Raw genomic sequence first — 24,978 nt, 5'->3', positions numbered from 1 at the left:
TTGAAACTGATTGGCCTACACCAGAGGCGGCCATCTTTAGGGCCTCGTCTCACCAGACCAGTGAACAATGGAAGAAGGGGAACAGCACAAAGACAATGCCACTGTCAGGGCATTTAGAGCTCGAGGTGAGCAGCTACAAAATGGGGCCTTTCTGGGGGCTTCATTTCTCACTCGCTAATCCACATACATCGCTGGTGGACCGGAGCAGGCACGCGGCGAGCAATGGTAACGTCACCGCGCCAACATCAGGACGATGACTTTAACCCGCATCCCAACAGCGTCGAGTCGGCCGCGTATCCCGTGCAAATGTGTGGGCAGTGCTCATTGTGTTAAACATTTTTAAACCGCCGAATCGCGTGCACCACCACCACCACCACCACGTGATCCAGGGTCTCTTTAGAAGGTGTGTGTGTGTGTGTGAGAGGGGTGACCGGCTGCATCAGAGATTCGGAGACACTGAGGCTGCAGTGCTGAGATTCTGGGTTCCAGCTGCCCCTGGTGTAACTATTAACTCGTTAATTATTTATATGTTACCAGTGAAGGCCCACTGATCTATATAGCTCCTTTTCAGAAGCGGCCTGGCGATCACCAAAGACTGCACCCCAAAAACTCCGTGATATTGTTTGCACTGAATTGGCTAAACTACAACTCTGATCATTAAAACATTTATATTGTATTGACGGTCATGAACATTTCTGTCTGGAGCTAGGCGCGAGTGAAAGTGGATTTAATAAAAACGTCGCTCCAACGGATCTCAGAGGTAGTTCTGTGGTGTCTGGCTCAGCGGACCATTCTCCACACGCACACGGTGGGGAATGTGCACCGCAGTGCGAGACTCCCCAGTGGATGCTTCGTCTCTTGCAACGACGCTGATCGCGTGAATCACCAAATTAGTTTGAGCTACCGAACAAACGATATTTCGTTTGCAGTTTTGGAACAGCATTGTAAGTAAGTAATGTTGAAATGAGCGTGCGTGCGCGTTTGCAGCATCTCCATCACGCGCGTGACGGCCGACATCTCCTTGGCCAAGCGCTCCGTCCTCAACAACCCCAACCGGAGACCGATCATCGAGCGCTCCAACACTCGCTCCAGCATCGGTGGGTCCCCTGGAGACCCCCACCCCCTCACCATTCCTTTCTCCTCCCCATACTCGTCTCCCTGTCACCCCTTCTTTCTCTCCCCCCGCCCACCCCGACGTCTTTACTTTCCCCTGACCCCTTCCCCTGACACCCCCTCCCCTCCCCATCCCTCCCCACCCCCTCCCACCCCCCTGCTAAAAGAGCGACTTGTGTTTTCATCCCTGAAATGAGCAGCTGTCGTCCGAACGGCCAGATACACTCGTTGCCTGCTATAGGAATGCGGGACTTGGATCGTCCATAAACCACTTCAACTTTGGCTTCAACTTTCCCGGCACCGTGATGATGATGATGATGGTGACGACGACGATCCGTTCCTGTAATCCAGCGACGTGGAGGCAGCGTTGATGGAACCGCGCCGGTGATAATAATGCACGTTAACCGCGACGCTCGCTCGCCTTCACCAGCCCGCCCTGACCAGAATGGTTCAAGTATGGGGTCAAACAACCCTTGCGGCTCCCACGGCATTGGGCGACCACCATCCAGCAGTGGATACATGACGGTATACTTGACCGCACTGCGCACAGCGGCGTGCACGACCGTGGACACGCGCGCGTGCGCGCACAGCGGCGGTGCGGTCCGACGCGATGGGGCGCGTTGCATAATTGACTAGGGAGTAATCGGGCCCGGCTCGTTTGTCATGTTTACACCGTGCACTGGAGTGGGGGGCTACGGCCGGCGTGATGTAAACACGCCGCTCCGTCAGGCACGACGGCCCAGCTTGCAGGTGTCGCTTACTTCTTCACCCCTCTCCCTCCGTAACATCTCCCGTGCCCTCGACCTCCCGTGCCCAGTTAAGAATCGGAATGTTTATTTAGACCGGAGGAATCCACCGAGCTACAGAGCTCTTTTTCACAGATGTCCGGTCGGGGTACAGGGTCAGAACGTCGGCCACAGCGAGGGAGCAGCCGCCCACTGCCCGAGGCGATGGTCTCCGTCCTGTCCCGCACCCCCGCCAAACCCCCTGATGAGATCCGCGAGAGGGGTAGGGGATGCTGCCTTGGTGTAAAGGGCGAGAGTGCACGGCGCTTGCGATCCGCGGGTCGCCCGTTTGCTTCGGTTTCCCAGCGCGGCCGAAACGATCGGGCGAGGTTCTTGAATCCACCCCGGCCTCCGTCGCTCCTCCTCGTTCTCTGTCGTCCACCCGGCAGAGTAAACGGCCGAACCGCCGCAAGTTGACTGGCAAGTCGCGCGCCGGGGTGGGCTAAAAGTGTGGCTCCTCCAGGACGTCCGGCCAGCGTGAAAGAGGAGGGCAAAAACCGATGCGTGAAACATTGTACGCGCGGTCGCGATTACCCCAAGGCTAGAAGAGTTGAGCGTTTGTAAATGTGCTGACTTGGAGTGATTCGCACGGTTGGCTACGTACGGTGCGAAAGAGGTTCAACACTGGAGCTCGCGCTAGCAGAGGCCCTTCCGCCAGTAGTGGCGTCAGCACAGCAATGGCAACGCCGCGCCTTCACCGCTTTCTACAACTTGAGATGTGTCGTCTCGCTCGCACGAGCGGGATCAGTCGCGCGCACGAGCCGATTTCGTCGCTCCGTCATCCGTGGTGGGAGCGTTCACCGCGGGACACTCTCCATTCCTTTGAGACCGATCGCAAACAACCGATTCGCACGAGCACGGTTCGATGCATGTGTCATGAGCGTGAGGATCGATCGTATCGGACGACCACCATACGCTACCGTCCGTGTCACCACATCGGATTAAACTATTTTTTGTTTTACCAGGTAAGGCCCACTGAGCTATTATAGAGCTCTTTTTCAGAAGAGATCTGGCTATCGAAAATGATAGCTCAACGACGTGGCTTGTCACGTGGAAATGTATAGCAGCCAAATACTCTAAACGCACATTTCTAAATGTGGAGGGAAAAACCGGAGGACCCGGAGAAATATCCACGCGACCATGGGTAGAACACGCAGACTCAGCGACCGGTGCCTGTGTAATCGGGCGACAGACGGCACCCAGAGTCCCAGCGCCACTAAACTATAAAAGTAAACAATTCTTTTTTATTTTACCAGGTGAAGCCCACTGAGATAGAAGCAACCTGGCCACAAATGACAGCTCGTGGACATTTACAGCAGCCAAACACTCTAAATGTGGAGGGAGGAAACCGGAGGACCCGGAGAAAAATCCACTCGACCACAAGGAGAGAGAGAGAGAGACCTCAAACTCCAAACACACAGCAGGCGTCCAGGCTCGGAATCTAACCCACGACCTCCTGCCTACCAGGCGAGGTAGTTCACATCTCCTAGCCACCGTGGTGCCCTTCAACGTGGCACAGCCATGCCCCATTGACTCGCTCGAGTGGAGTGTGACCGCACTCCAAAAACTCACTTCCAAGTCTTTTTATTGTATACATATAAATCAACTCCGCTTAGAGTCGCGGGACACACAGCCGATGGACGCATCCGCTAGGCAAGAGCCTCCTCCTGACTCACGGTGCAACCAGCGGCCGACTGTCCAGCGGGAGGCAACGATTCTTCGTGTCGTTCGAAAACGCCTCTTGCACATTTGGAATGTTTGAGATGTCTGTCTCTGTTCGTCGCGGTGATGTTTAGCAGCGCTTGGGGGGGGAAAGGGAAAACTAAAAATGCAGGATGACATCCGCCCCCACCGACGCGTTTGGACGTTGCAGAGTGGCGGCAGGGTGGTTGTTTATTTATTTATTTTCATCTGCTCCGCCGTTTTTTTTGATCGGAGGAATTTGCAGGGATTCGTGGAAAATTCGGCGAGCGAAAAGGTGCGGTGCATCGCAGTACTTGCGTGGAAAAATAACAGCAACGTCTGCAGCTACTGTGCTCATTCGTGGTTTGGAACAAATGAAAATATGCGCGACATGATGATGTTGATGATAATAATAGCAAAAAATTATTTTCCGGAGAAAGAAATAAAAAGTTCACATTCTCGGCGGACGGGCCTTTCTAAAGCCAAGTCACCCACAAAGTGAATTGGATACACATGTATTGGGCACCTTTACATTCACCGTAGCTGCGTATGGATCATTATTATTACAGTGTTGTTATTATTACATCAACAACTTTCCTATGGAGACACTGGCTCCTGCCATAGGAATCTGGAATTCAACCATTGGCTTAGGGCCGCTAACAGAAGATGAGCTTCGTCCAATGCTCGTCTGAATGCAGGGTCACTCATGCGATCGCCTATTTTCGACGAGCGGGACAATTTTAAACGATCGCGAAGCATTTACCCAACTGTAATCAGTTGAACGATTCTAATTATTCTTGTCGTTTATAAGCTTACCAATCGTCCCCCTGAGCTTTGCGATAACGCCCGCGGCGGTCGGCATGGACGCGGGGCTCCGCCAAGCCGTGAGCCACCGCTGCTACCGCTGCCGCTCTCCGCCAGGTTCCCCGCAGTGGCTTGCGCCGCGCCTCCCCCCACCCCTGGCGTTTGGTTTCGACGATTGACTTTTGGTCGAACGGCGAAGTGGACGAGAATCATCGAGCGTGGCGACAATCTTCTTGGTTCTTTCGGTAAAGTCACGTAGAAGGAAAATAATAAAATAAATTATTATTATTATTTTTTATTTTATTATTTCCCTTCTACGTGACTTTACCGAAAGAACCAAGAAGATGAATCCCTGCAGTCACGAAAGCTTTAAATCGAAACATGGCGACAATGACCGTGGCTGCTTGCCCACCCAAGGAGCGAACGCCGAGCCCGGGTGAAGACGCAGAACCGCGACGGTTTAGTGACGTAACGGGAGGCGGCAGTGCGCCGAGGAAGAACAAACATTGTAGTTGATTACGTGTGTGTGTGTGTGTACAGGGTCCGTTTTACTCGGTTTACTAATTGTCTGAGTTTATTGGGTGGGTGAGAGGTGTGAGGGGGAGTGGATTCGACGTGCGACTCAATTCAGTTGACGAGACTTGGAGAACGACAGAGCCTAAGCCTCGATCGACGCTCGACGGGTAATCACCAACAAGGCCCAAGATCAGAACTCATTAATTCTGACTGCATTAACACCAACGCCCGCTCCCGGCACTCACAGAAATGGACAGATCTACAAAGCGTTTGTTTATTTTCCACTGATTTGCAGATCTTGCGGAGAAAACGTAGGAATGAGTGGCCAGTAATGGTGATGGATCGTGGCTCCAGGTTCAGAAGGATACAAAGTCTCATGCCTTGGGTTTTCCGTGGTCGGGTAAAGTACACGGGTGAATGGTTGGACGATCAGAGTAAAAATAAAAATTGTTATTCCGATTTGTGATATTATCGGCGTCGTGTGGTGAGATAAAGAATCCATTCGGAATGCTCTCCGAGCAGTGCCCCGTGCTAGAGAACAGCCCACGAAGGGTGACATCACTCTCCTCTTATCCACAACACTTAGGAGGCACCACATTTGTGCATGTCCTGCTGTGAGAAATATCTGGTATTTCTCATTCTCGTGATTTGGCCAAATGACATGACAAACAGAAACCCATTGCTACCCAGGAGGTTCACCGCACTTGAGAACTCAATTTAATTACGGGTGGTGGAAAACCTGGATTTGAACCCAAGATCTCAGTTTTGTCGGCTCAGTCCTCCAGCCCATGAACCACCCAGCCACCTCGTATGAAAAGCCATTGATAATTTATGAACGGAATAGCAGTTTAGTGCTGTCACCAGACCAGAAGTTGCATGGGCTGCATGCGTGCCCTCTGGTGGAGATTGCATTGATGACGAAGCCACTGTCAGTGCGTTCCAGTTCATGGTTCTCCACGTGAGGTCTCTGTGTGAGTCTATGGTTCTCTCTGCAAATATATGGGTCTCCGTGCAAGGCCACGGGTCTCTTGCGCTCATGATGAAATCGGTGCCATCGCGTTCCACTTAATGAATCCGCCTGCACACGTGATCGGCTGACAACTAGAAAACCCGGGGAGGACTTTGGTACACTCCTCAAGCTGGAGTCGCGAACCATCACTGGTTCCAACGTATCTGTACTTACAGTGGCCAATTGCTCGCATTTGCAAGTTATTATTTTCTTTGTTAAAGTCTAAGCAAAAATAGCTTATCGAGAGTATATGAATGGTTTAGAGCGATGAGGTTAATATAAAAAAGCACTCAATTATGGTATTGGGCCCAACCTTTCAACATAGGAGCATCCTGAAAGCCAGTTTTGAGACTCGGTGAGACTTGGCCGTGAAAGAGCCAGCGCATCGTCAATATTGATTTTGGTTTGGTATTATTGCCATACAGAGAGGGTGGCGACCTTTTTTCCGGACCAAACCCGGACATATTTCAAAAGTCTGCGTAGGTTTATTATCAAATCTGTGTCAGTGCCCAACAATAAAGTTCAGTGCAATAACTTGATACCACAAATCAAATTCCTTCCACCCAAACACAGATGTAAATTTCCCAACTGCACATATCAAAACCGGACAAATGACAATGGTACATCCAGATTATATAATGCATTTCATGGTTGGAATATTACTATTGTACCTTATATACAAATTGCAATATTATTTCGTATTGTATGATCCTCATCATTGAAGTACGTTCGTAATAATTTGCTGCAACACTCCTATTATGAATTTTCTATTCCCTCCCCCATGGAATCATCGATACATTAAGTGTATTGTATTGTTATTATTCCAGTACGGTATTATAATAAGTGATAGTAAACCAACCTTGGCAGTGAGATCCATTTCTGGTGCCCGTGCCCCCTGATCCCCTGACCCTTTGACCCCAGTGACCCCGTGTCCGCAGGGTTCATGCAAACGGGGCCATGAGAGATGAGAGACCCATCATGGCCCCCCAGCAGCCTATAGAACCCTCAACACTGCCCACTGCTGTCTGCACACAGCGGTGTCACTCGCGACATTCGGGAGTCAAAAAGCACTCCCTCTCAGAGGCTGCTCCCCAGCCCGGGTCATAACGAAGGCCACATGCTATAATGAAGGCCCTTGGCTTTGCAGGAAGGCCATACAGTGAAAAGGCCTCACATTTAAGGCTTTCAGTCTGTGATTGAGGCCTCTAGCCAAAACTCAAGGCCATACTCAACAATGAAGGTCTCCAAATCTTCAAGACCTCCATTACATTTTCAAGGCCTCTCTTTGATACTTGAGGGCCCATTCTGTGCTAATGATTCTAGCCCCTGCTGAAAGCGTATCCGTTAACACTTCAGTCTCTTCATTGAGTACTGAAGGCTTCGATTGATCAAGAAGGCTTCGAATTATCATTAAGCCTTCTCAGTCCACGTCCGTGGGCCCTCAACTATGTACAAGTTAGCGGTCGGCGCTAAATTAAGGCGCTCGATTGATTCAATTATACCGTGGCGTACGACGACCCCCCCTGGCACTTCTGTGCCTGTGGTCACGCTTCACGAAGGAACGACGACCGGTCGCTACTCACCAGCCCCCCCCCCCCCCCCCCATAATTTCTCAGAGCTGAGTGACACCGCTGTTTCTCGGACTCCGCTGTTCCCCCTTGAGCGTGCATCGTGAATGGGCGAGCGCTTTCTCCCCCCTCCCCCACCGCCTCCCCCCACCTACCTTGGATTCGCTGCCCCCTGTCCCCTTGGTTCAAGGCCCGGCTGTGTGCGTACGTTTAAAAAAAAAAAGCTCCGTTTTTTTTTCTTCTTCCTGCATTCGTTTCTTTTACCCGCTAACCGATTGTGTTTCGCCATCTCTGTCCGCTGTCTCTCACTGTCCGTGCCTCCCTGCAGACGTTCTGGGTATGTATTTGCCCCTGGACCTTGCTCATGACCCCTGACCCCTCAACCCCACCTCTCGCCGTGTGCTGCCCTCTGACCCCATGCCAGCTGAGCCCCTTCCCCGCATGGCACACAACGATTTCACCGCGTGCGTCAGTGCTTTACCAACCAGCGGCTGTGGACCTCGGCTCGCATTTATTTATTCGTTGTTCGTCGTTTATGATTTCACAAACAAGAACTGGATCTTTTTTTTTCACGTACAGCACGCGAGTGTTTAACGCCGAAAGCTCAGAAACTGGATATATACAATAATACATTACAATTTAATTTGGTATTGTGCGGCGCCGGATACCATTTTTTTGTTGACTCGGCGGACCGTCACCTCGCTGCGTGCAGCCTCTGAGCAACCGTTGCTGGTGGCGGCGCAGTGCCCACGACAGCCTTGCCAACGTCGGCGGTGGGCGGTGGGGGGCAGAGTTCACATCGACCCGCCCAGCCTGGTAGAGTCAGTGGGTACCTGCAGGTATCGTATCCAGTACCACGTTACCAGGACTGGAAGCACATTCGAGCGTCCCTATCTATACCAGCCTCCCAATTCAGGACCAGTGGTACTCAGGCACGTACAGCCACGCCGGTACTGCAGCTCCGTTTATCCTTGAGCTGCCTCTATTCGAAGGTACTGCTGCACAAGGGCGGCACCTTGGCATTGTTCAATAATTCCATGTATCGGCTGTTGCAATTGGGTTAAAGTCAGGACTATGATTTAAAATGCACGCCTACTCTCGAGAATGATCTCCCATCTGACAATGAGCCAGCCACCCATAATCTGCTAGCTATAACCCTAATCTGGTAGCTCAGTCTTCCTTTCAAAGTCTGCCTTCTGATGGCAACTCTAAGGACTCTTCCCCTGCCCCCACCCCACCCCATCCATTACTCGCTCTCAACAGTCACTGTGAATCAATCTGCAGGAGCCAGGAGGCCTACGGCCTTGCCCTTAGCGTCTTCCACCCACCGGATGCGCTAGCGCAGAGCTTCTGGCAGGCAGGGTTAACCGCCGAGTAGGGATGCACCCGTCGCCATGAACCCCAGGCAGGTGTCCTCGCAGAGCCATCAGCTGGGCTGGGTCAGCCAGAAAAAAAGTGAGCCTGGTGAGTCAAATTCTGCGGGTGTTGATGGCAGCTCGTGGCTTCGGGGGCTTGAGGATGCTCGTGACGATCGAAAATGCAGAAGCGGTTTGTGCCGCGCCAGATGCACGCTGCCGGGAAGCCGCCTGTGATCATGCGCGCCCCGTTTGGTGACGACGGCGCTGGCGACGAAGCTACTGCCAGCGCGTATCCCAGTTACAAGTGAAGCTGTCTGAGCACAGCTCATCACGTGAGGCTTGGAAAGAATAAAAAAATTAAAAACCCGGTGCGGAGTTTGTCGCCTCACCGAACCGGAGCCACGAGCCACCGCTGCGCAGTTGGAATTCCCCACTTTGATTCTCCATTTTGCTCCACGAAGGCGCCTTCGCACCAATGGCTGCAGTGGTCATCGACGTGTCCGGATCAAGGCTATGAGGGGCCTAAGTCTAATCGGAGTGAAGGGCCTAAGTATGTATTACAGATAAAAAAAAATCAAGGATAATTATTTATTTTGCCCGTATCAAATTTTCACATTTATTCAACTCGAGGTAAATTTACTCTGGCAGTGCTACCGCCGCTTAGCTGTTAACTTCAACATGGAAATGGAGGGCCTAAAAGGGATGGCCTACACCACATGAGGGCCTTACTGCCATTGTCGACCTATTGCGTGTTAATGAGGTGGGTTTATTTCTTTCGCTTTTGCGTTTGGGAGGGAGTTTTGTTCATTTGTTGACTTCGTCGGCCCAAGGTCCACCGCTCGCCGCAGGCTGACTTCACCGCATTGAACTTGACTGCAACCCTCTGGAGTGTAGACATCACCCTCATACTAACCCTCTCTGGCATCGTATCCGAGTGGCGTTCTTTTGAAATGCCCGCGCGTGCGCACGCGGCTGATATTTGAAGCCGAAGCATGTAATCGCGAGTTTGCGTTTAATCGGTCATTACCGACCTTCTGCACATAACCCTTTTAAAGAGTCCCCGCAGAGACGCGCACACGCACGGGCGCGTCTTTGTGATTGGGGTGAGCGTGCTCGCATTGCGAGGCTTCTGAAATTCAAGTTCTCGCGTCTCCCCCACCGACGACCATCGTCACGCTCGCATTTGTGCAGTGTGTGCCCCCCCTGGGCAGAATACCAGAGTACATGTAGAGCCCCTCTCTCCCCCCACCGCCACTCTCCTCCGCATCCGCGCGCTCAGACAAAGGAGCCACCCACAGCCTGTAACAGAGTATTGGGGCAAATGCTGTTAGCGAGCACCAATGAAGGCCAGTACTGCGCAAGATGGGATGGTGTGGCTATTAGCACCGCGCCCGGCCGCCTTTGACTGCCCCCCACTCCCAATGCTGATGTTTAACACACCGCACCAGGTACTCAAGGCTGAGTACAGCCAGGGGAGGCCTCAGGACCAGTTCAAATATTCGCCACTGTGATACAGACACATGCACACGCGCGCACACAAATTCGCGCGATACGGGAGGGAAAATAAGTCGGGTGCAGGAAAACTGGAAACAAAAAAGCATTGTTTAAAACTTGTTCAAATTAAAACGATAGCATGCATTAACACTCCTGCATTTCCTAATGACAAAACAAGTTAAACTAATTTCGTGGGCCCCCTATTCGGGAGTTTTCAGCCGTGGAAAAATGTTCCCTTTGACCTCCCCCCCCACTCACGCTAAATCCCTTAAACCATGGTGCTGCACGGAATGTAAAACGATCGGTAAAGCTTGGAGACAGAGAGAGGGGAGGTGCGGCGGGCAGGAAGGCGGCTCGATGGGGGGGGGGGGGGGGCGTGAGAACCGGGGGGGCTAGTGGAACACTTAGGACGCAAATGAAAGCCGCACGGAGCTTCTTCGTCGAATGTCCAAGTAATTCGCCAGAGTTTTGGCTTTGCTCCCTACGAGCCCTGAACCCGTTGGGAAACCGTGCGTCAAGAGAACGGCCGCTGAAAGACGTCGCCCAAAAACATCCTTCGGGTGGCCGCGTTGTCGTCGCGACCCATGTCACAACTCGTACTTAGTTTATTCTTAGGTTTGGATTATGCCAATTGTTGACAGCCTGGTCGTAATCTCCAGCCAAACGTTGCATAAAAGTTTTCAACAAAATGTTGCTCGCCTTTCAACATTCCTCCATTTTGGTTGATAGGCTCACGATCTAACCCAAAAACTAAAACTAATTGTGGCCCACTTCATAAATTGTACACAGGAGGGGGGAGCACTTTCCCCACACGCTCCGTCCTTGACGAGATCGGTCGCTCGACAAAGCGATCACTTTCCAGAGGTGGAGGTTGAAGCCAGCCCGATGACGATGAGACAGAGGCCGTGTTGTGTCCTGGGAGTTCCGTACGTCGCTTTCATTCAAACATTCTCCTTCGGGGTGGACTTCACGGGTTTCTCCGTGCTGCTTTCACGGCGCGCGCGTGAGCGTCCGTGAGTGCGCGCCGCGGGGGGACCACGCGATGCATCCCCACCACCACCACCACCACCACCCACCGCGTCACCAAACACCTCGCTCGGAACTCCTGAACGACCGCACGCTCCAAGCCCCAGATTCACCAAACTCGTATATTGCTCACGTCACCAGCGAAACACTCATGGATGAACCGAACAGACAGCCGCCGTAGTTTGATTCTGCCGACACCCCCACACCCCCCCAGTAAACATGAAACGTTGAAGTCATCGTTGGCCCAGTGTCTGCCCAACGTTGCGTGTTTACTGTGTTCCACCCCCAAATTCGAGTAACTGCTGTCGCTGAACTTCTTTCACACCGTACGTAGCCAACCGTGCGAATCGGAGGTGCTGGGGAAGGACAACAAACTAAACACAAAAATCAGTTCTCAAGAATTGAGTTTTCTTTTTAGCACCTGCAGTAAAGCACTGTAGTCCGCGCTTCTTCGACGAAGGAGGAGGAACAGCAAAGCCACACAAACTCTCTCCTTATGCCCTCTTCGTCGTCGCTGGCAGACCACGACATTGGCATTCAGCTCCCAGCCGTATTGCTGCCATTCGCAAGAAGAGGATAGCGCCTCTAGTGGTTGCAGGGTGTTTTACGTGAACTAATCGCATGCGACGTGAGCGAATAACGCACCAATTGCAGGCGAATCTTTTCTTATGCGCGCACGATTCGATGCATAAGAATCGATTTTGGGAATCGGTGGCACGGTCACGTGCCGAGTAGTACGTCACAAAGCCGAGTGTAACCGTCACAGTCTAGTCACGTGTTCAATAACCCGTGTGGCTACATTGCACGTCAGCAATTTCAGTTGTGGTGACTAATTTATCGTCTCGCGTCTAACTCTTTTTGACTTGTGCTGTCTGTGCACTCACGGTCTGCCCATCCCTGGTGTGGTGATGGACCCTAGTAAGCACTCCAACCTTGAGCCAATCTGGTCGGAACCGTAAGGCCGACGTTGGCCCAACGTTACATGTTTACTGGGGAAGTGGTGCATTGGTTAACGCAATGAGCTACAAAACACAACGAACCGAGTTCGATTCCCGGCCATGGTTTACATCAGTGACGAGGGATCATCTGAACCCTTTCTCCCTTCAAGAAACCTGGAAGCCTTTCATCCAGCAGTGGATTAACGAAAGGTCATATATCCGACTCGATACTTAGGCCTCCCTTGAGTCGACTCAGCCTTAAATGAGTACCTGATTCTGTGTAAACATCAGCGCCGGTGACGCCTTTGGGCTTGGCGCTGGCCATATCACCCACCCTCTTGCGCGCCGTGCCGACCTTAACGAGTGCTGCGCTAACAGCACTTCCCCCCACAGCCTGCGTGGGCTACACGGGGGACATTTGTTCTTGCATGTACGCGTGGATGTGCGTTTCCCCAACCTCGTGTCCGAGTGCGTGCGTACGTGCGTCGTCTCCGACCTTCGTGCGTGTCAGTAGCGATTCTAAGGGTGCAGAAAAGCTGGGGAACAATGGGAGGTGGGGCACCCGAGGAGGTGGGGCACCCTACTGAGAACACATGGCAGGACCCACCTGAACATTTTTCACGAGGGAATAATAATAATGATCAAATATTATTATTGTTTTATCATTATTGCAAAACTCCGCGAGTGCGTTGGGACTGTAGGAGCAGAACCGTGAGGTCACAAGGTGTCGGCTGCACAACTACTACAGTGGACACGAGGAAGGAAGTGATGACTCAGTGTATAGTGGTATCAACGGCATTGGTAGACCCTGGACACTGCTTTAGTATGAGCGTGAATCTCCCTTCCTCGCCATCTCTCCAGTGGGCATGTTCTGGAAGCAGTTGCTGATTCATAGCGGAGTTTGGCAGCCAAAGCAGGGAGCACGCTTGATAGAGAGTATATCGACCACGGAGATGGAGCAATTAAATTAGTTCGTGTACAGGACCTGGATGTAATGTTGCATCGCGAGAGAACGTTAGAGATGGCGACACATTTGGTGAGGGGGCCGGAGGGGCCCTTTATCCAGCAGAAGAATGCCCGTGGCCGTTGACCATGATGATAGCAGCGTCTAAATGCAACGGTATTTGTAGATACCGTACAGAAACGATGGGATGTACACCATAGGCCACACGAGGAGGCAGAGAGGCATTCTTGTTCATGGGGGGGGGGGGCATGGGGGTGGACACAGAGGATCCCCAGACCTACCGATAGAATCGCCACTGGTCAGTTTGTGTCTGTGTGTATGTGTCTGGTGTCTCTGTGGGAGCTGTCCTTTCAGCACCCCCTGCTGTCTCTGCAAGGAGCCTTCCCAACCATGTCCTGCACTCCCACTATCTCTCACTCTGTATCTCTCGCTGTGTCTCACTCTCGTCTCCATTTCAATCGGTGATGTTAAATTGATCTGTTTGTTAAAGTACCCTTAATCTCGGCCCGCTGCGCTTGCACGCACGTGCAGCTTCCACAGAGTCCACGCTTCAATTCCCAAATCGCAGCCTTCTGGTGATTACTGCGGAGGAATCACCACAGCCCAACACCGTCTGCTCTAAAGTGGGGGCTTAAAGACCCTGTGGAATAATATGACGAATCATTCTTAAGACTGCGGCCTTGGTCCAACTCCCGGAATGGAACTGATTTGCATGTGAAACCTCGCGTGGATCTCAGCAGGTTTCTTTCAACCGGTTAGATAAACAGTGCCTATCAACAGACCATGAATCGAATATGGCTTTCCTCTGGTTAAATAAAGGATTATCAATCATAATGACAATTAATGTTAACGAGGTCTTACATGATTAAATAAAGGACGCCACTTACAGGCCAATGCATTTCCATGAGCGATCGCGTTGTTAAATATAGTATGTTAATCGAGAGTTCACAAATGTCAATGGGCTCACACCTGATTAAGTAAATTATGCTAACGAACATGTTGATGAATCCCACTGAGCCTCTTACCTGGTCAAATAAAGTGCGTCGATAGCAATAGACAATGAATCGCGATGGGTTCTCACGCGGCTAAATAAGGCATGCCAATCAATACACAGTAAATCTCAATGGGCTCTCTGCTGGCTAAATTAGACAACGATGAAGCTGGAACGCTCTGCGCCAGGGCCTCGTCTGCCAAGCGTCAGAGATGCCTTCCCATTGTTCACACAGATACAATAACAATAAAATACTGGGTTTGAAGTTCACCCTTTTTGTTTGAATCATCTTTCACGCAATTCGATTAGATGCTGTTGGGAAAAATCAATAGGTTTAAATATATATGCATGTATATATATACCCGTTGAAAATAAATGTAGCCCACTTGCAAACAGAATACAAATTTCAATGGGGTGGGGGGAGTGGCATAGTGGTCGGTTCCTCATTGCACTACGAACCCAGTAGTAGTGAGTTTTATTCGTGGCTGTGGCTAAGACCAGTGAAGAGTGATATCTAAACCGGTTATGGACACCCCCCCCCCCCTTCACGAAGCAGCACTGACTATCACGGTGATGTATGGTCAACCGCCATTACCGACACACACAGCATTCGGAACCAATTGGCAGTGACTTGACTGTCAAGTGCATTTAGGGTGGCAGCTTTAAGCCCTCCATGCAGTGGGATGCCATGCTATTGTAGACCCTTACAGTCGGGCACAATCGGGACGTTGCTGTGAAATCGGCCGGTAAGTCACAGCTCACGGTGCCGGTAGTGCCCGTTAAAGGAGCAAATAAATCCATTTTAGAAAATCGTAAGGTACTTAAATTAAAAATAATATTGTAAAGAAACATCTTTTTCAATTAAGTTATGTCTCCTACTTCTCAATAACAGAGGCCCAGCAATACAACGGACCCACGCTGTGTCGTGTTTATGGGAATTTGCAGTGTGCGTGTTACATGCGTGTCACATGCGTGTGAGGGTTTCTCACGTTTGGTGTCTCACTTCTGACACAGTCTGACCATCGCCCCCCCCCCGCCCCCGCCATACCTGCATGTCTCACCGCGATCACGTGCACGCATCTGGGGTCTCCTCAGTCCTCAGTTCTAACCGCAGCTGCATGTGTACACTGCCGTCTGTGTGTGTCCGTGTGTGTTCCTCTGTGTGTGTTTGAGAATCTGCCTGTTCGCTTGTGTGTACCTGTGTGTGTATGTCTGTATGGCTGTGTCTCTACGTGTGTCCTTGTGCATGTATGCGTGTGCCAACATTCCTGTGTGTGTATCTGTGTGGGCTTGTGTCTGTATGTGTGTGCGTGTCTGCGTCTGTGTGTGCCTGTGTCTGCGTCTATGTCTACTTGTGTCTGCATCTGTGTGCCTGTGTCCATATGTGCGTGCCTTTATCTGTGCCCGTGTCTGTACCCATGTAAATTTGCGTCTGTACGTGTGTGCCCACATCTTGGTGTCTGTGTTTACGCGTGTGCTGTCCTATGTATGCGTGCGCCTTTGTACGTGTGCCTACGTCTGTACGTGTGTGCCCGTGCTTGTGTGCGCGCGTGTCCCTGTGCCCGGACGCGTGCCCCCCCTGCGTCCGTACGTATCTGTGCCCCGCGTGCGTGTGCGGCCGTCCGCCCGCCCGCCCGCCTGCCCGCCCGTGCCTCTGCTCGCGTGCCCCCCGGCGCACCGGCGGTTCCAGCGGAGGTGCAGAGCGAGATCGAGCGAATCTTTGAGCTGGCACGGACGCTGCAGCTCGTGGTGCTCGATGCCGACACCATCAACCACCCGACGCAGCTCGGCAAAACCTCGCTCGCCCCCATCATCGTCTACGTGAAGGTTGCCTCGCCCAAGGTGAGCTCGGCAGTTCGTCCATCATGCCGGCACCACATGGAGGATCGCTAGCAGGACCCCGAGTAAAGAAAATACTCGTAAAATCCTGGCAGGCTGCGATCGTAATAAGATGCCCGATGCACATTAAGAGGAAGAAAAAGTAGAACAATTCTGAGGCAATTCGGGTGCAGTGAACGTGGCGGTGGTTGCCAGGTGTGACACAGCCACGCCCACTGCTTCTGCCAATCAGCTGACGACTCCGTGCAAAATGGCTGCCATGAGGTCACACCCGCAACATGGCCGCCGTGATGCCCATCGTTCCTTGTGCTTCGGCCGGCCTGTGGCTGAGGTAAATGTTTGTATTAGACATTACTTTTAGTAATACCATTAATGTTATTCACATTATTGTGTTTTATTCTTAGCGGTTGCTTTAGTTTTACTTTGACGCATCGACATGAGTAACTAAGTGGTCCCAACCACCCATACTTTCTCTCCTAACTTTACGATGCTTTATTGTCTTTACTCCAGTATGGAATCCAAGTTACGACAAGTTTTAGCTTACGCCATTTCTGTACTCAGGCCCCCAGGGCTTAATGTCAGCCGCGTCTCTCTGGGTCAGTGACCCGGAAAATATGTTTGTACCGCACCACAACTAGTATACTTCTCGGTATGCCTTTGGCTACCACTGGTCACGTGCCATCTACTCCAGTCCACCAGCGACCCGGAAAATATCCAGCGAGAAATAAATCCCAGGTCATGACCTCTAGTGTCAGATGGGACACACAGCCAGGGGAATCGCACATGGTGGACGTGCACAGAGAGACACCGTGAGTGTGCGCGTGTCCATAGGGCAGGCCCGGACTGGCCATAGGGCAGCGGCCCCCAGGTAAATGCCCGATAGGCCGGTCCATTCTGAGGGCCGGTGGGCCTGTCTGTGTGGGATACATTTAAAAAAAAATTATTACCTCTAATGTGTTCACTTGATTGCTTATTTAAGCTCTCAGTTGGCATTAAGCCCCATATTCAGCAGCCCCAAAGATTCTTCCTCACTGGCCCATTTGTTTTTTGGACCAGCCCGAATGGACCAATCAGATCGCACGGAAATTTTGAGCCACTGTCCCATTCCGTCACTGTTGTGAGAAAGAGAGACAGAATGCGTGTGTGTGTGTTCATAGAGTAGTGGGGAGCGGTCTTATGGTGGTTTACACACTGCGCTACGAACCGCTCGTGGGCCTCCCCTAGGTCGATTCAGCCTTAAATGCGTACCTGGTGTGGTGTGTGAACATCGGCACTGGAGAGACAAAGGGGGCCGTACGTGGTTCTGGCCGTGCTGGCCTCGGCAGGTGGTGCTCTATAACAACACTTGCCCCAACAGACTATTAAAGGCTTTACGGGGGTACCTTGTGTTTTGGGTGTGTGTGTGACTCCAGGTGCTGCAACGGCTCATCAAGTCTCGCGGGAAGTCTCAGAGCAAACACCTCAACGTGCAGATGGTGGCAGCCGACAAGCTCCTGCAGTGTCCTCCTGTACGGACACCTCTGCTCACCCACGGAGTTCTTCGTCACGGCCATTATGAGCCCCCCCCTAACCCTCCTCCCCCTGCCCCCCCTCCCCCTGCCCCTCCCCCTGCCCCTCCCACCCAGCTCAGTTGGAGCACTTGAATGTCGTTTAAAACTAACCTATTTAAACTAAACTTTTTACGTTACGTTACCAGGTAAGGCCCGGTCAGTTTTCACGCTCTTTTTCAGAAGCGAGCTGGCTATCACAAATGATAGCTCAATAAAGTGGCTTATTGAGTGAAAACGTATAGCAACCAAACACTCTAAATGCACGTTGTTTCGAATTCGGTAAAAACATAAAAGTCCTCAATATTTCAAGAGCTGCAATGCAATGTGAATGATGTGACGAAGCAGTGCTGAAAGGACAGGTTGCCGACCCCTCGTCGGGGCCATTGGCGCACCAAGTTGCCATAGTCGGTCACGGTAAATGCGTCGCCGATGGCAGTGAACCGAGTTCGTCTCGCATTCGCTGAGCCCTCTATTCGCAGCTGCCCCTGTGTGACAGATGGTGACTCGGCACCTGCGCATTAGTCTGTCATAAGGGGTGTGCAATGGTCGCTGTGTGAATAATTTGTAGTTAATTTCTAGAACCCGAGGAAAAACACGTAGAACAGGGGGACAACGTACAGTCTAGACTCCACGCGGAAAGGCGCCCTGAATCGGGAATAACGGCGGAACTTCGCTCCCCGCTCACGGCTCTCCGCTCACCGCCCGCAGGAGCTGTTCGACGTGATCCTGGACGAGAACCAGCTGGAGGACGCGTGCGAGCACCTCTCCGAGTACCTGGAGGCGTACTGGCGCGCCACGCACCCGCCCAGCGCCAACCCACCCAACCCGCTGCTCGAGAGGACCATCGGCAACACGGCGCTGCCCAACCCGTCGCCCATCTCCAACCTGCAGGTACAGGTGCTCACCTCGCTCAAGCGGAACCTGAGCATGCGCGCCGGAGGAGGCGGCGGCTCGGGGCCCTCGTCGTCCGGCGCCGGCGCCGTGGATCGCAGGGGCTCCACCTGGGCCTACAGGCGGCAGGACGACCGCGAGAGGGCCTGCCTCGCCAATGAGGCCGAGATGGAGCAGCAGGAGCTGCAGGAGGTCGTTTACTGAGAGCGGCCGTCCGTGGCCCCCCCTCTCTCTCTCTCACCGTCCCCTCGCTGAGCGGTTGGGCCGTTTCTTTTTTTTCCGCTGACTGCCGTCGACTGCCAAACCAAGCGACTCGTGCGTCCGCGCCTGCCGGAGGGTCCGGAGTTGGGTGGGGGGCGGTGGCCCAGGGGGGGTATAGGGCTCGCAGACAGTACACGTGGCACCCCACGGCACCCACCGTCACGTCAAACCCGACACGCGCCGACCTCCCGTGGGGCGGTCACGGGGAGTTGGCGAGCCACTGCTTGTGAGATGAGGGGGCGGAGCGGTGGTTCCTCCGGCCTCCGGCTGCCACAATCACAGCCTGCTGCTGCTGCTGTTAATGATGGCAATTAATGATTTTTTTACAAATTGGGAATTATGATGATGATCGTGAAGCTACTGCTGATGCCACCGCAGTGCCCATAAGGACCTGAGTCAGGAATTGGTGAATGCGTCATCTGGCTGTGCGCTACATTGACACTGCGGTGACGGCGAGTCCCTCAGCCACCGACGGTGGTGACTTTTGTTTCGGTGCAAGCCCGCCCGTACTCTCCGTGAACCGCCCTCTGTGGCCGCCTCACTCGAGCGACCGGCTGCTGCACGTGTGACCACAACACCCCCCCCCCCCCCCCGAGCCAGATCGACCAAACACCGACGCACAAATCACGGTCACCGACGTGTAACCCGCAGTGTTCGCTAACAGCCTCCGTTGGCCTCCTTCCCACAATTCTCTTCTCAGAGTTGTATTTTTGTCGTCGTCTTGCCACGTTCTAGATCCTGAAACAGGCCCAGCTATGATGTGCCCTGTGACGTCAGCATTTAGACACGAGACCCCGGATGTCCCGGTCTGCTCCGTAACCCGTGCGTTGTACGGCGCTACAAACATGCCTCATGTTTTTGTGCTAAGTTTAATGCCAGTCTAGATATAAACTATGGCCGAGACTACTCCTCAAAACGTAAAATCGCAGCCCGGCCTGGGTCTCGGAGAGGTTTGCTTTGCTCTGGCTCTGCGAACCCGCTGTGGCATGTGGAAATAACCCCGTGGTGGTCCACTCCAAAAAACTTTGTGGCAATGAGGCAAGTGTGAGCAGGCTCGCAAGGAGGTGAGGGAAGTGTTGTGTGAGTGAGGCGATTAAGGTGTTGTGACCCACGTGCAGGTCGACTTAGCCTCAAATGAGTACCTGGTGCAGTGTGTAGTCAACATCGCCACTTGGGAGACAAAGGTGGCTGGGCGTGGTGTTGGCCACCCACCCCCTTGTGTGCTGTGCCGGCCTTCATAGGTGTTACTCGCAAACAGCGCTTGCCATTATAGTCTGTTAAAGGCTATAGGGGAATCATTTGTCTTTGAGTGCAGTAGTGTAGTGGCTCGTGCACCGCACTACAAACCTGGCGACCCAAGTTCGATTCCCACTCACAGCCAATAGTGACGTATATATCTGAAATAGTCCAGGGCCTCCTTCTCTAGGTCGACTCAACATTTTCAAATTAGTACCTGGTGCAATATGTAAACTTTACCACGAGGGAGACAAAGGCAGCCGGACATGGTGTTGGCCACCCACCTCCTGGTGTGTCGTGATGGCCTTCATAGCTGTTCGCTTACAGCACTTGCCCCAACAGTCTGTTCAGGCTAAATCTATTTTGTTTTGTAGTTATATGCTGTATGATTAGCATGCTAATGCTAATCATACAGCATTCCTGATATTTCGTCGCAGAAATCCGATGAGCTATGAAGCTCTTTTTCACTGATGCCTATTGCCCGTGCCCCCTCCACGGAGACGAATGTGTTCTCACGACAGCATTGCGAAGCGTTCTACGTTGGGCTTTCTCACGTCTCTTACGGCAGCTGCAGTTACAGGTGTCACGCATCGGCGTGTTAGTGAATGACGTTGTTCGCGCTTCAGTCGTTTCCCACAATAAATGCACTGGCGAAGTGAAGGACATTAAATTCCATTTCTATTCTGTCACCCAGAGGGCTCACCTATATCCTAGACACATGTTTTCTTGTTGGCGACAGAATAATTTTTTTTTTACTTTTAATGTAACCCGTAGCATTTTCATAGCAGCACAACGGAAAAAAGACAAAGATCCCCGGTATAGCCTGTAACAGACTTTTGGGGCAAGTGCTGTAACTGGGCACCAATTCTGTGCGTGTGAAGTGCCACGTGCCGCAGTGTAGCTTCTGATTGGCGGTGTAAGCGACGTCACCTGAGAGCCGGAGACGTGGCCTCGATCTCTGTGCTCGCGCTCACGAACAGACAAATGTCAAACCTGAGAATTCCTCACAGCACCCCCGAGTGAATTACGACTCTTAGTTGTTTTTTAAGCGGGCATTTATTGTCGAATCATGTGTGGTTCCTTTACTGCAATCTGAGCCCTAACCCAACCCTTAACTATCACAAAAGCCAAAGATCTCACCCTGTCTGAACCTTAGTCCTACCGCTGACCATAACTGAACGATAACCGAAAAGAGGAATTGTTTTAATGTATGTAAGTGACCAACACCGTGTTAGGTTTGAGGCTAATCATCGTTGGTTAGGGTTTAGGGATAGAATCGTGATTCGAATTAGGGATTCATTAAAGAGTTGTGTTGAGGATTAGTGGTTAGCATTGGCGAAGTGGTTAGGGCTGTGTTCAGGGTGGTGTTGATTGACATGGTTGTGAATTATCAACCGGGTTAGCATTAGTTGCAGAGTTGTGGCTAGGGTTAGGGTTAGGCATCTGGTTGTGGTGATGATTTTATCTAGTGAATGCTTTTACACGTGACTTTCATACAGAGCATCGGATACGCACGATAGACAAACAATGACATACAAATATACGTCAATAGTTATGGTAAGGATTAGGTTTGTGGTTGTGGTTAGGGTACGGACTAATGGTAGCGTTGTCATTATGCTTGGTGCTATGGTTATCTTTAGTCTTAGGATTCCGGCTGGCCATAAAAGAAATACAACACTGATTAAACACTATAGTTTAGCGACCAACAAAACAACCCAACTTATCTAAAGATTCCCAGATGTTGTGGTGCCGTGTTCTCAGGTCGACTATCACTCTCGTCCCGTGGGCCACCTAACATCGTGTGTTTTAACCAACTGCATTTGTCATTAACTCCGACTGCGTGTGCCTCGTAAAAAAATACGCAACAGGTTAACGTTGTGGGTAGTGGCCCAACTTCAGAGTAGAGACTATAAACTATTTTAAACAATTTGTATTTTTACCAGGTAAGGCCCATTGAGCTGTATAGCTCTTTTTTTACCGATCTGGCCACAAATGTTAGTTCAACGAAGTGGCTTATCACGTGGAAATGTCTTACAGCAGCCAAATAATTAAAAAGCATGTTTCAAAATGTGGAGGGAAAAACCAGAGGATACGGAGAAAAATTCACGTGACCACGGGGAGAACACGCAAACTCCAAATAACAACTGGCATCAGTGTCGGGATTGAACCCACGACCTCCTGCATACCAGGTGAGGTAGTTAACATCTTGCCACCGCAGCAAGATGCCTTTGGCCAATTCATGCCAGATGCACCCAATCTCTGAAGCCAAGTGGGCTTGAGCCTAGTTAAGTGCTGGGGTGGGTGGCTGCCACCAGGGCTTGCCAGGTGTTGTTGGCGTGGGGCTGCGAGGGTTGAACAGGAGATACGAGTTCTGAGTGGTGCCTCCCTCCGTGCGTGTGTGGTGTGGTTTTCTCCGGGCGCTGCAGTATCCTCGTGCGTGAAGCCAAACTCGTACAATTGGCCTAGCATCCTGAGGCAGGAGAGCCCTGAGGCTTCACAAACTAAATAATTGGCATTGCCTTTCACATAAATTCAGCAGAGAGAACTATAATCCAGTCAAATCTGTCTGGTCTGTCTCTTATCCTGAAGAAGGACCACTGCCCGAAACGTCAGCATGTTACATACCTCTCGGTTGTGATGCGGTTCCTAACGACGATCGCGGCGTGTGTTTTGTTTTAACGACAAGCGTGAGGGCGCCTCCAATTGCTCCGTACTAACCGTGTGTGCGTGTGCGTGCGTTGCACTGTGTGTGTGTGTGTGCGCGCACGCTGTGTCTCACACCCCGCTTCCTCCCTGCTCAATCTCACACTCCTGCTAACTCACGTGTGTGTGTGTAAGTGTCCGTTCGTGTGATTTTCTCGACGTCATTTGTCTTCGTCGTTTTGCTTTGGCTGCTTCTTGATCGTTCCCTCCCGCTTTGGTGTGTGGGTTTCGTGCGTGCTGTCACGTGGTCTTGTTGCTGTGCATGGCTGCCTTCCCTTCCATCCCACGCACGCACACACATATGCATGCTAATACGCACACACGCGCGCACGACTGTACACACGGATACGCACATGTAACACGCGCACATACACTTGCACGCACGCAAACACACGTATGTACACACGTACGGACATATACCCACGCACACGTACGTCGCACGTATAACACACGCGTGTGTCCAACGTATATACACCCACGTGGTAAACCAAAAAATGCACACACGTTCAAACACACACAAACGCGCGCACACAACACCAGGGAGGGAGCACCACTCACCTCCAACACCACAGCGAACTAGGAACCCCCCCGCCCGGCATGGACCCATCCCGCCGCTCATACAACAACCAACAGCAGCAGCATCAACAGCAGCAGCAGCAACAGCAGCAACAGCAGCAGCAGCACCTGCAGCAACAGCAGCAGCAGCAGAGGCACTCCCCGACGACGCCGTCGTCGTCCTCGTCGCGCCAGCCGCTCGTCCGCCGGTGGAGCGGCGGTCGCTCGGGAGGACTCGCCCGGCAAGACACCTTCGACTCGGAGACGCAGGAGAGCCGAGACTCGGCCTACACGGAGGAGCAGGCGGATGACGAATACCCTGAGCAGCAGCAGCAGCGACGGAGGAGCAGGGAACGTGGTTACCCCGGTGACGCGTCTCCGCCGCAGGATGGCTGCGCTTCACCCGGCACGGTGGGCAACGATATCCGGATGCACCAACACCACCACCAGCACCAGCAGCAGCAGCAGCACCACGAGCAGGATCAGGGCGGAGGCCCCGGAGCGCGAGGATCCTGGGAGCGGGAGCGCGCGCGAGAGCTGGATCACAACGAGCGCAACCGCCAGAGGAGCGGCGGTGCGGGAGGGACGGGAGGCGGCGGCGGCGGCGGCGCCGTTAGCGGTGGCGGTTCGGGTCAGCAGGCGCGACTCCACCGCTCGCGGGAATCCAGCTACTACGAGACGGAGGGAGCGGACATCATGGTGAAGGGCGGGCGTGGGGACTCGGCCGAGGCCGCGTGGTCGCAGCAGCTGTACGTGCGGCCCTGACGCGGCGGAGAGACCTAGGAGACGGCGGTGTTCGGTTTCGGCAGCTATCGGAGGGGATGAGTCGCGGTCGCGGTCGGGGCTGGGGTGGTGGTCGGAGCCGACAGAAGAACACGCGGGGAGACCCCTGCCACCACCCCGCCAGTCCGGACCCCGGGCAGCCCCCGTCACCGCTGTCATCCTGACTCCTGTGTGCGCCGCTGAGCGCCAGCGATCCGCGAGATGATGAGGCCAGTGTGTCGCGGTGGAGCGCAGCGTTTGACCGTGAAGCTTGGCGACGCCACGGAGCCCAAGAGGAAGTTACTTCTGGCCACGTGAAATCAGATTTTGTATTGAGCCTCGTGCGTGGAATCCGATCTCGTTTTCTTACATGCAGGCCTCGACGAATGTGGTTTATTGGTGGTGGTGGTGGTGTTATTGGCGGTGACGGTGGTGGCGTCTACTTCGAAGTCATTCGCATCCAGCCATCTCCTCCCACTCAGCTCCTCCGTCGCTATCTATCCCCTACAGCAGGGCTTCACAAACCACGGTGCCAACAACCTCCCCCCGCCCCCCCCCCACCGCCCCCTCCCCCATCGCTTTGCGTTTCCCAATCGAATCCAGTCGCAATGGCACACGGTCGCACAAGTGCACAATGATTGGTGGACGCTCTCGGCGATGGGGAAGAATGAGAGGCGGAGTGTGGCTGGAGTTTGGGGAACGGCTGCTCTGTGACGGCACAGCCGTCGCCTTCGCACGCACACTCCCTCTCAACTTCAGCCACCTTAACGCAGGGGGCTCCCTGCACTCCAGGCCTCTCACCCCCCGCAGCACTCCTCATTCGCACGTCCGCCGGTCCTCTTTGTGCTCAACGCAAGTGGAAGTCCGTCGGAAGCCTCGCGCACACGGTGATTGAATGCCAAGCTATAAAACTAAACTGTTTTTTTTCATTT

The 24,978-nt window shown here is 52.7% G+C and overlaps 1 protein-coding gene across 1 annotated transcript in view; it reads left to right on the top strand.

The window, feature by feature from the left end:
- LOC144733276 (voltage-dependent L-type calcium channel subunit beta-1-like) overlaps window positions 1-24,049 on the top strand; it is an 89,406-nt gene extending 65,357 nt beyond the window's left edge. The window contains exons 9-13 of the mRNA XM_078615085.1: window positions 988-1,097; window positions 15,940-16,091; window positions 17,501-17,596; window positions 18,347-18,529; window positions 23,270-24,049. Of these exons, the coding sequence (XP_078471211.1) occupies window positions 988-1,097; window positions 15,940-16,091; window positions 17,501-17,596; window positions 18,347-18,529; window positions 23,270-24,049 (1,321 nt within the window). The remainder of the gene's footprint in view (window positions 1-987; window positions 1,098-15,939; window positions 16,092-17,500; window positions 17,597-18,346; window positions 18,530-23,269) is intronic.
- The last annotated feature ends 929 nt before the right edge of the window (window positions 24,050-24,978 follow it).

The sequence above is a fragment of the Lampetra planeri genome, chromosome 2 (genome assembly GCF_965212315.1).
Source record: "Lampetra planeri chromosome 2, kcLamPlan1.2.h2, whole genome shotgun sequence".
NCBI lineage: Eukaryota > Metazoa > Chordata > Hyperoartia > Petromyzontiformes > Petromyzontidae > Lampetra > Lampetra planeri.
Note: the sequence above shows the minus strand (reverse complement) of the source record. Positions and strands in the feature narration are given on the sequence as shown.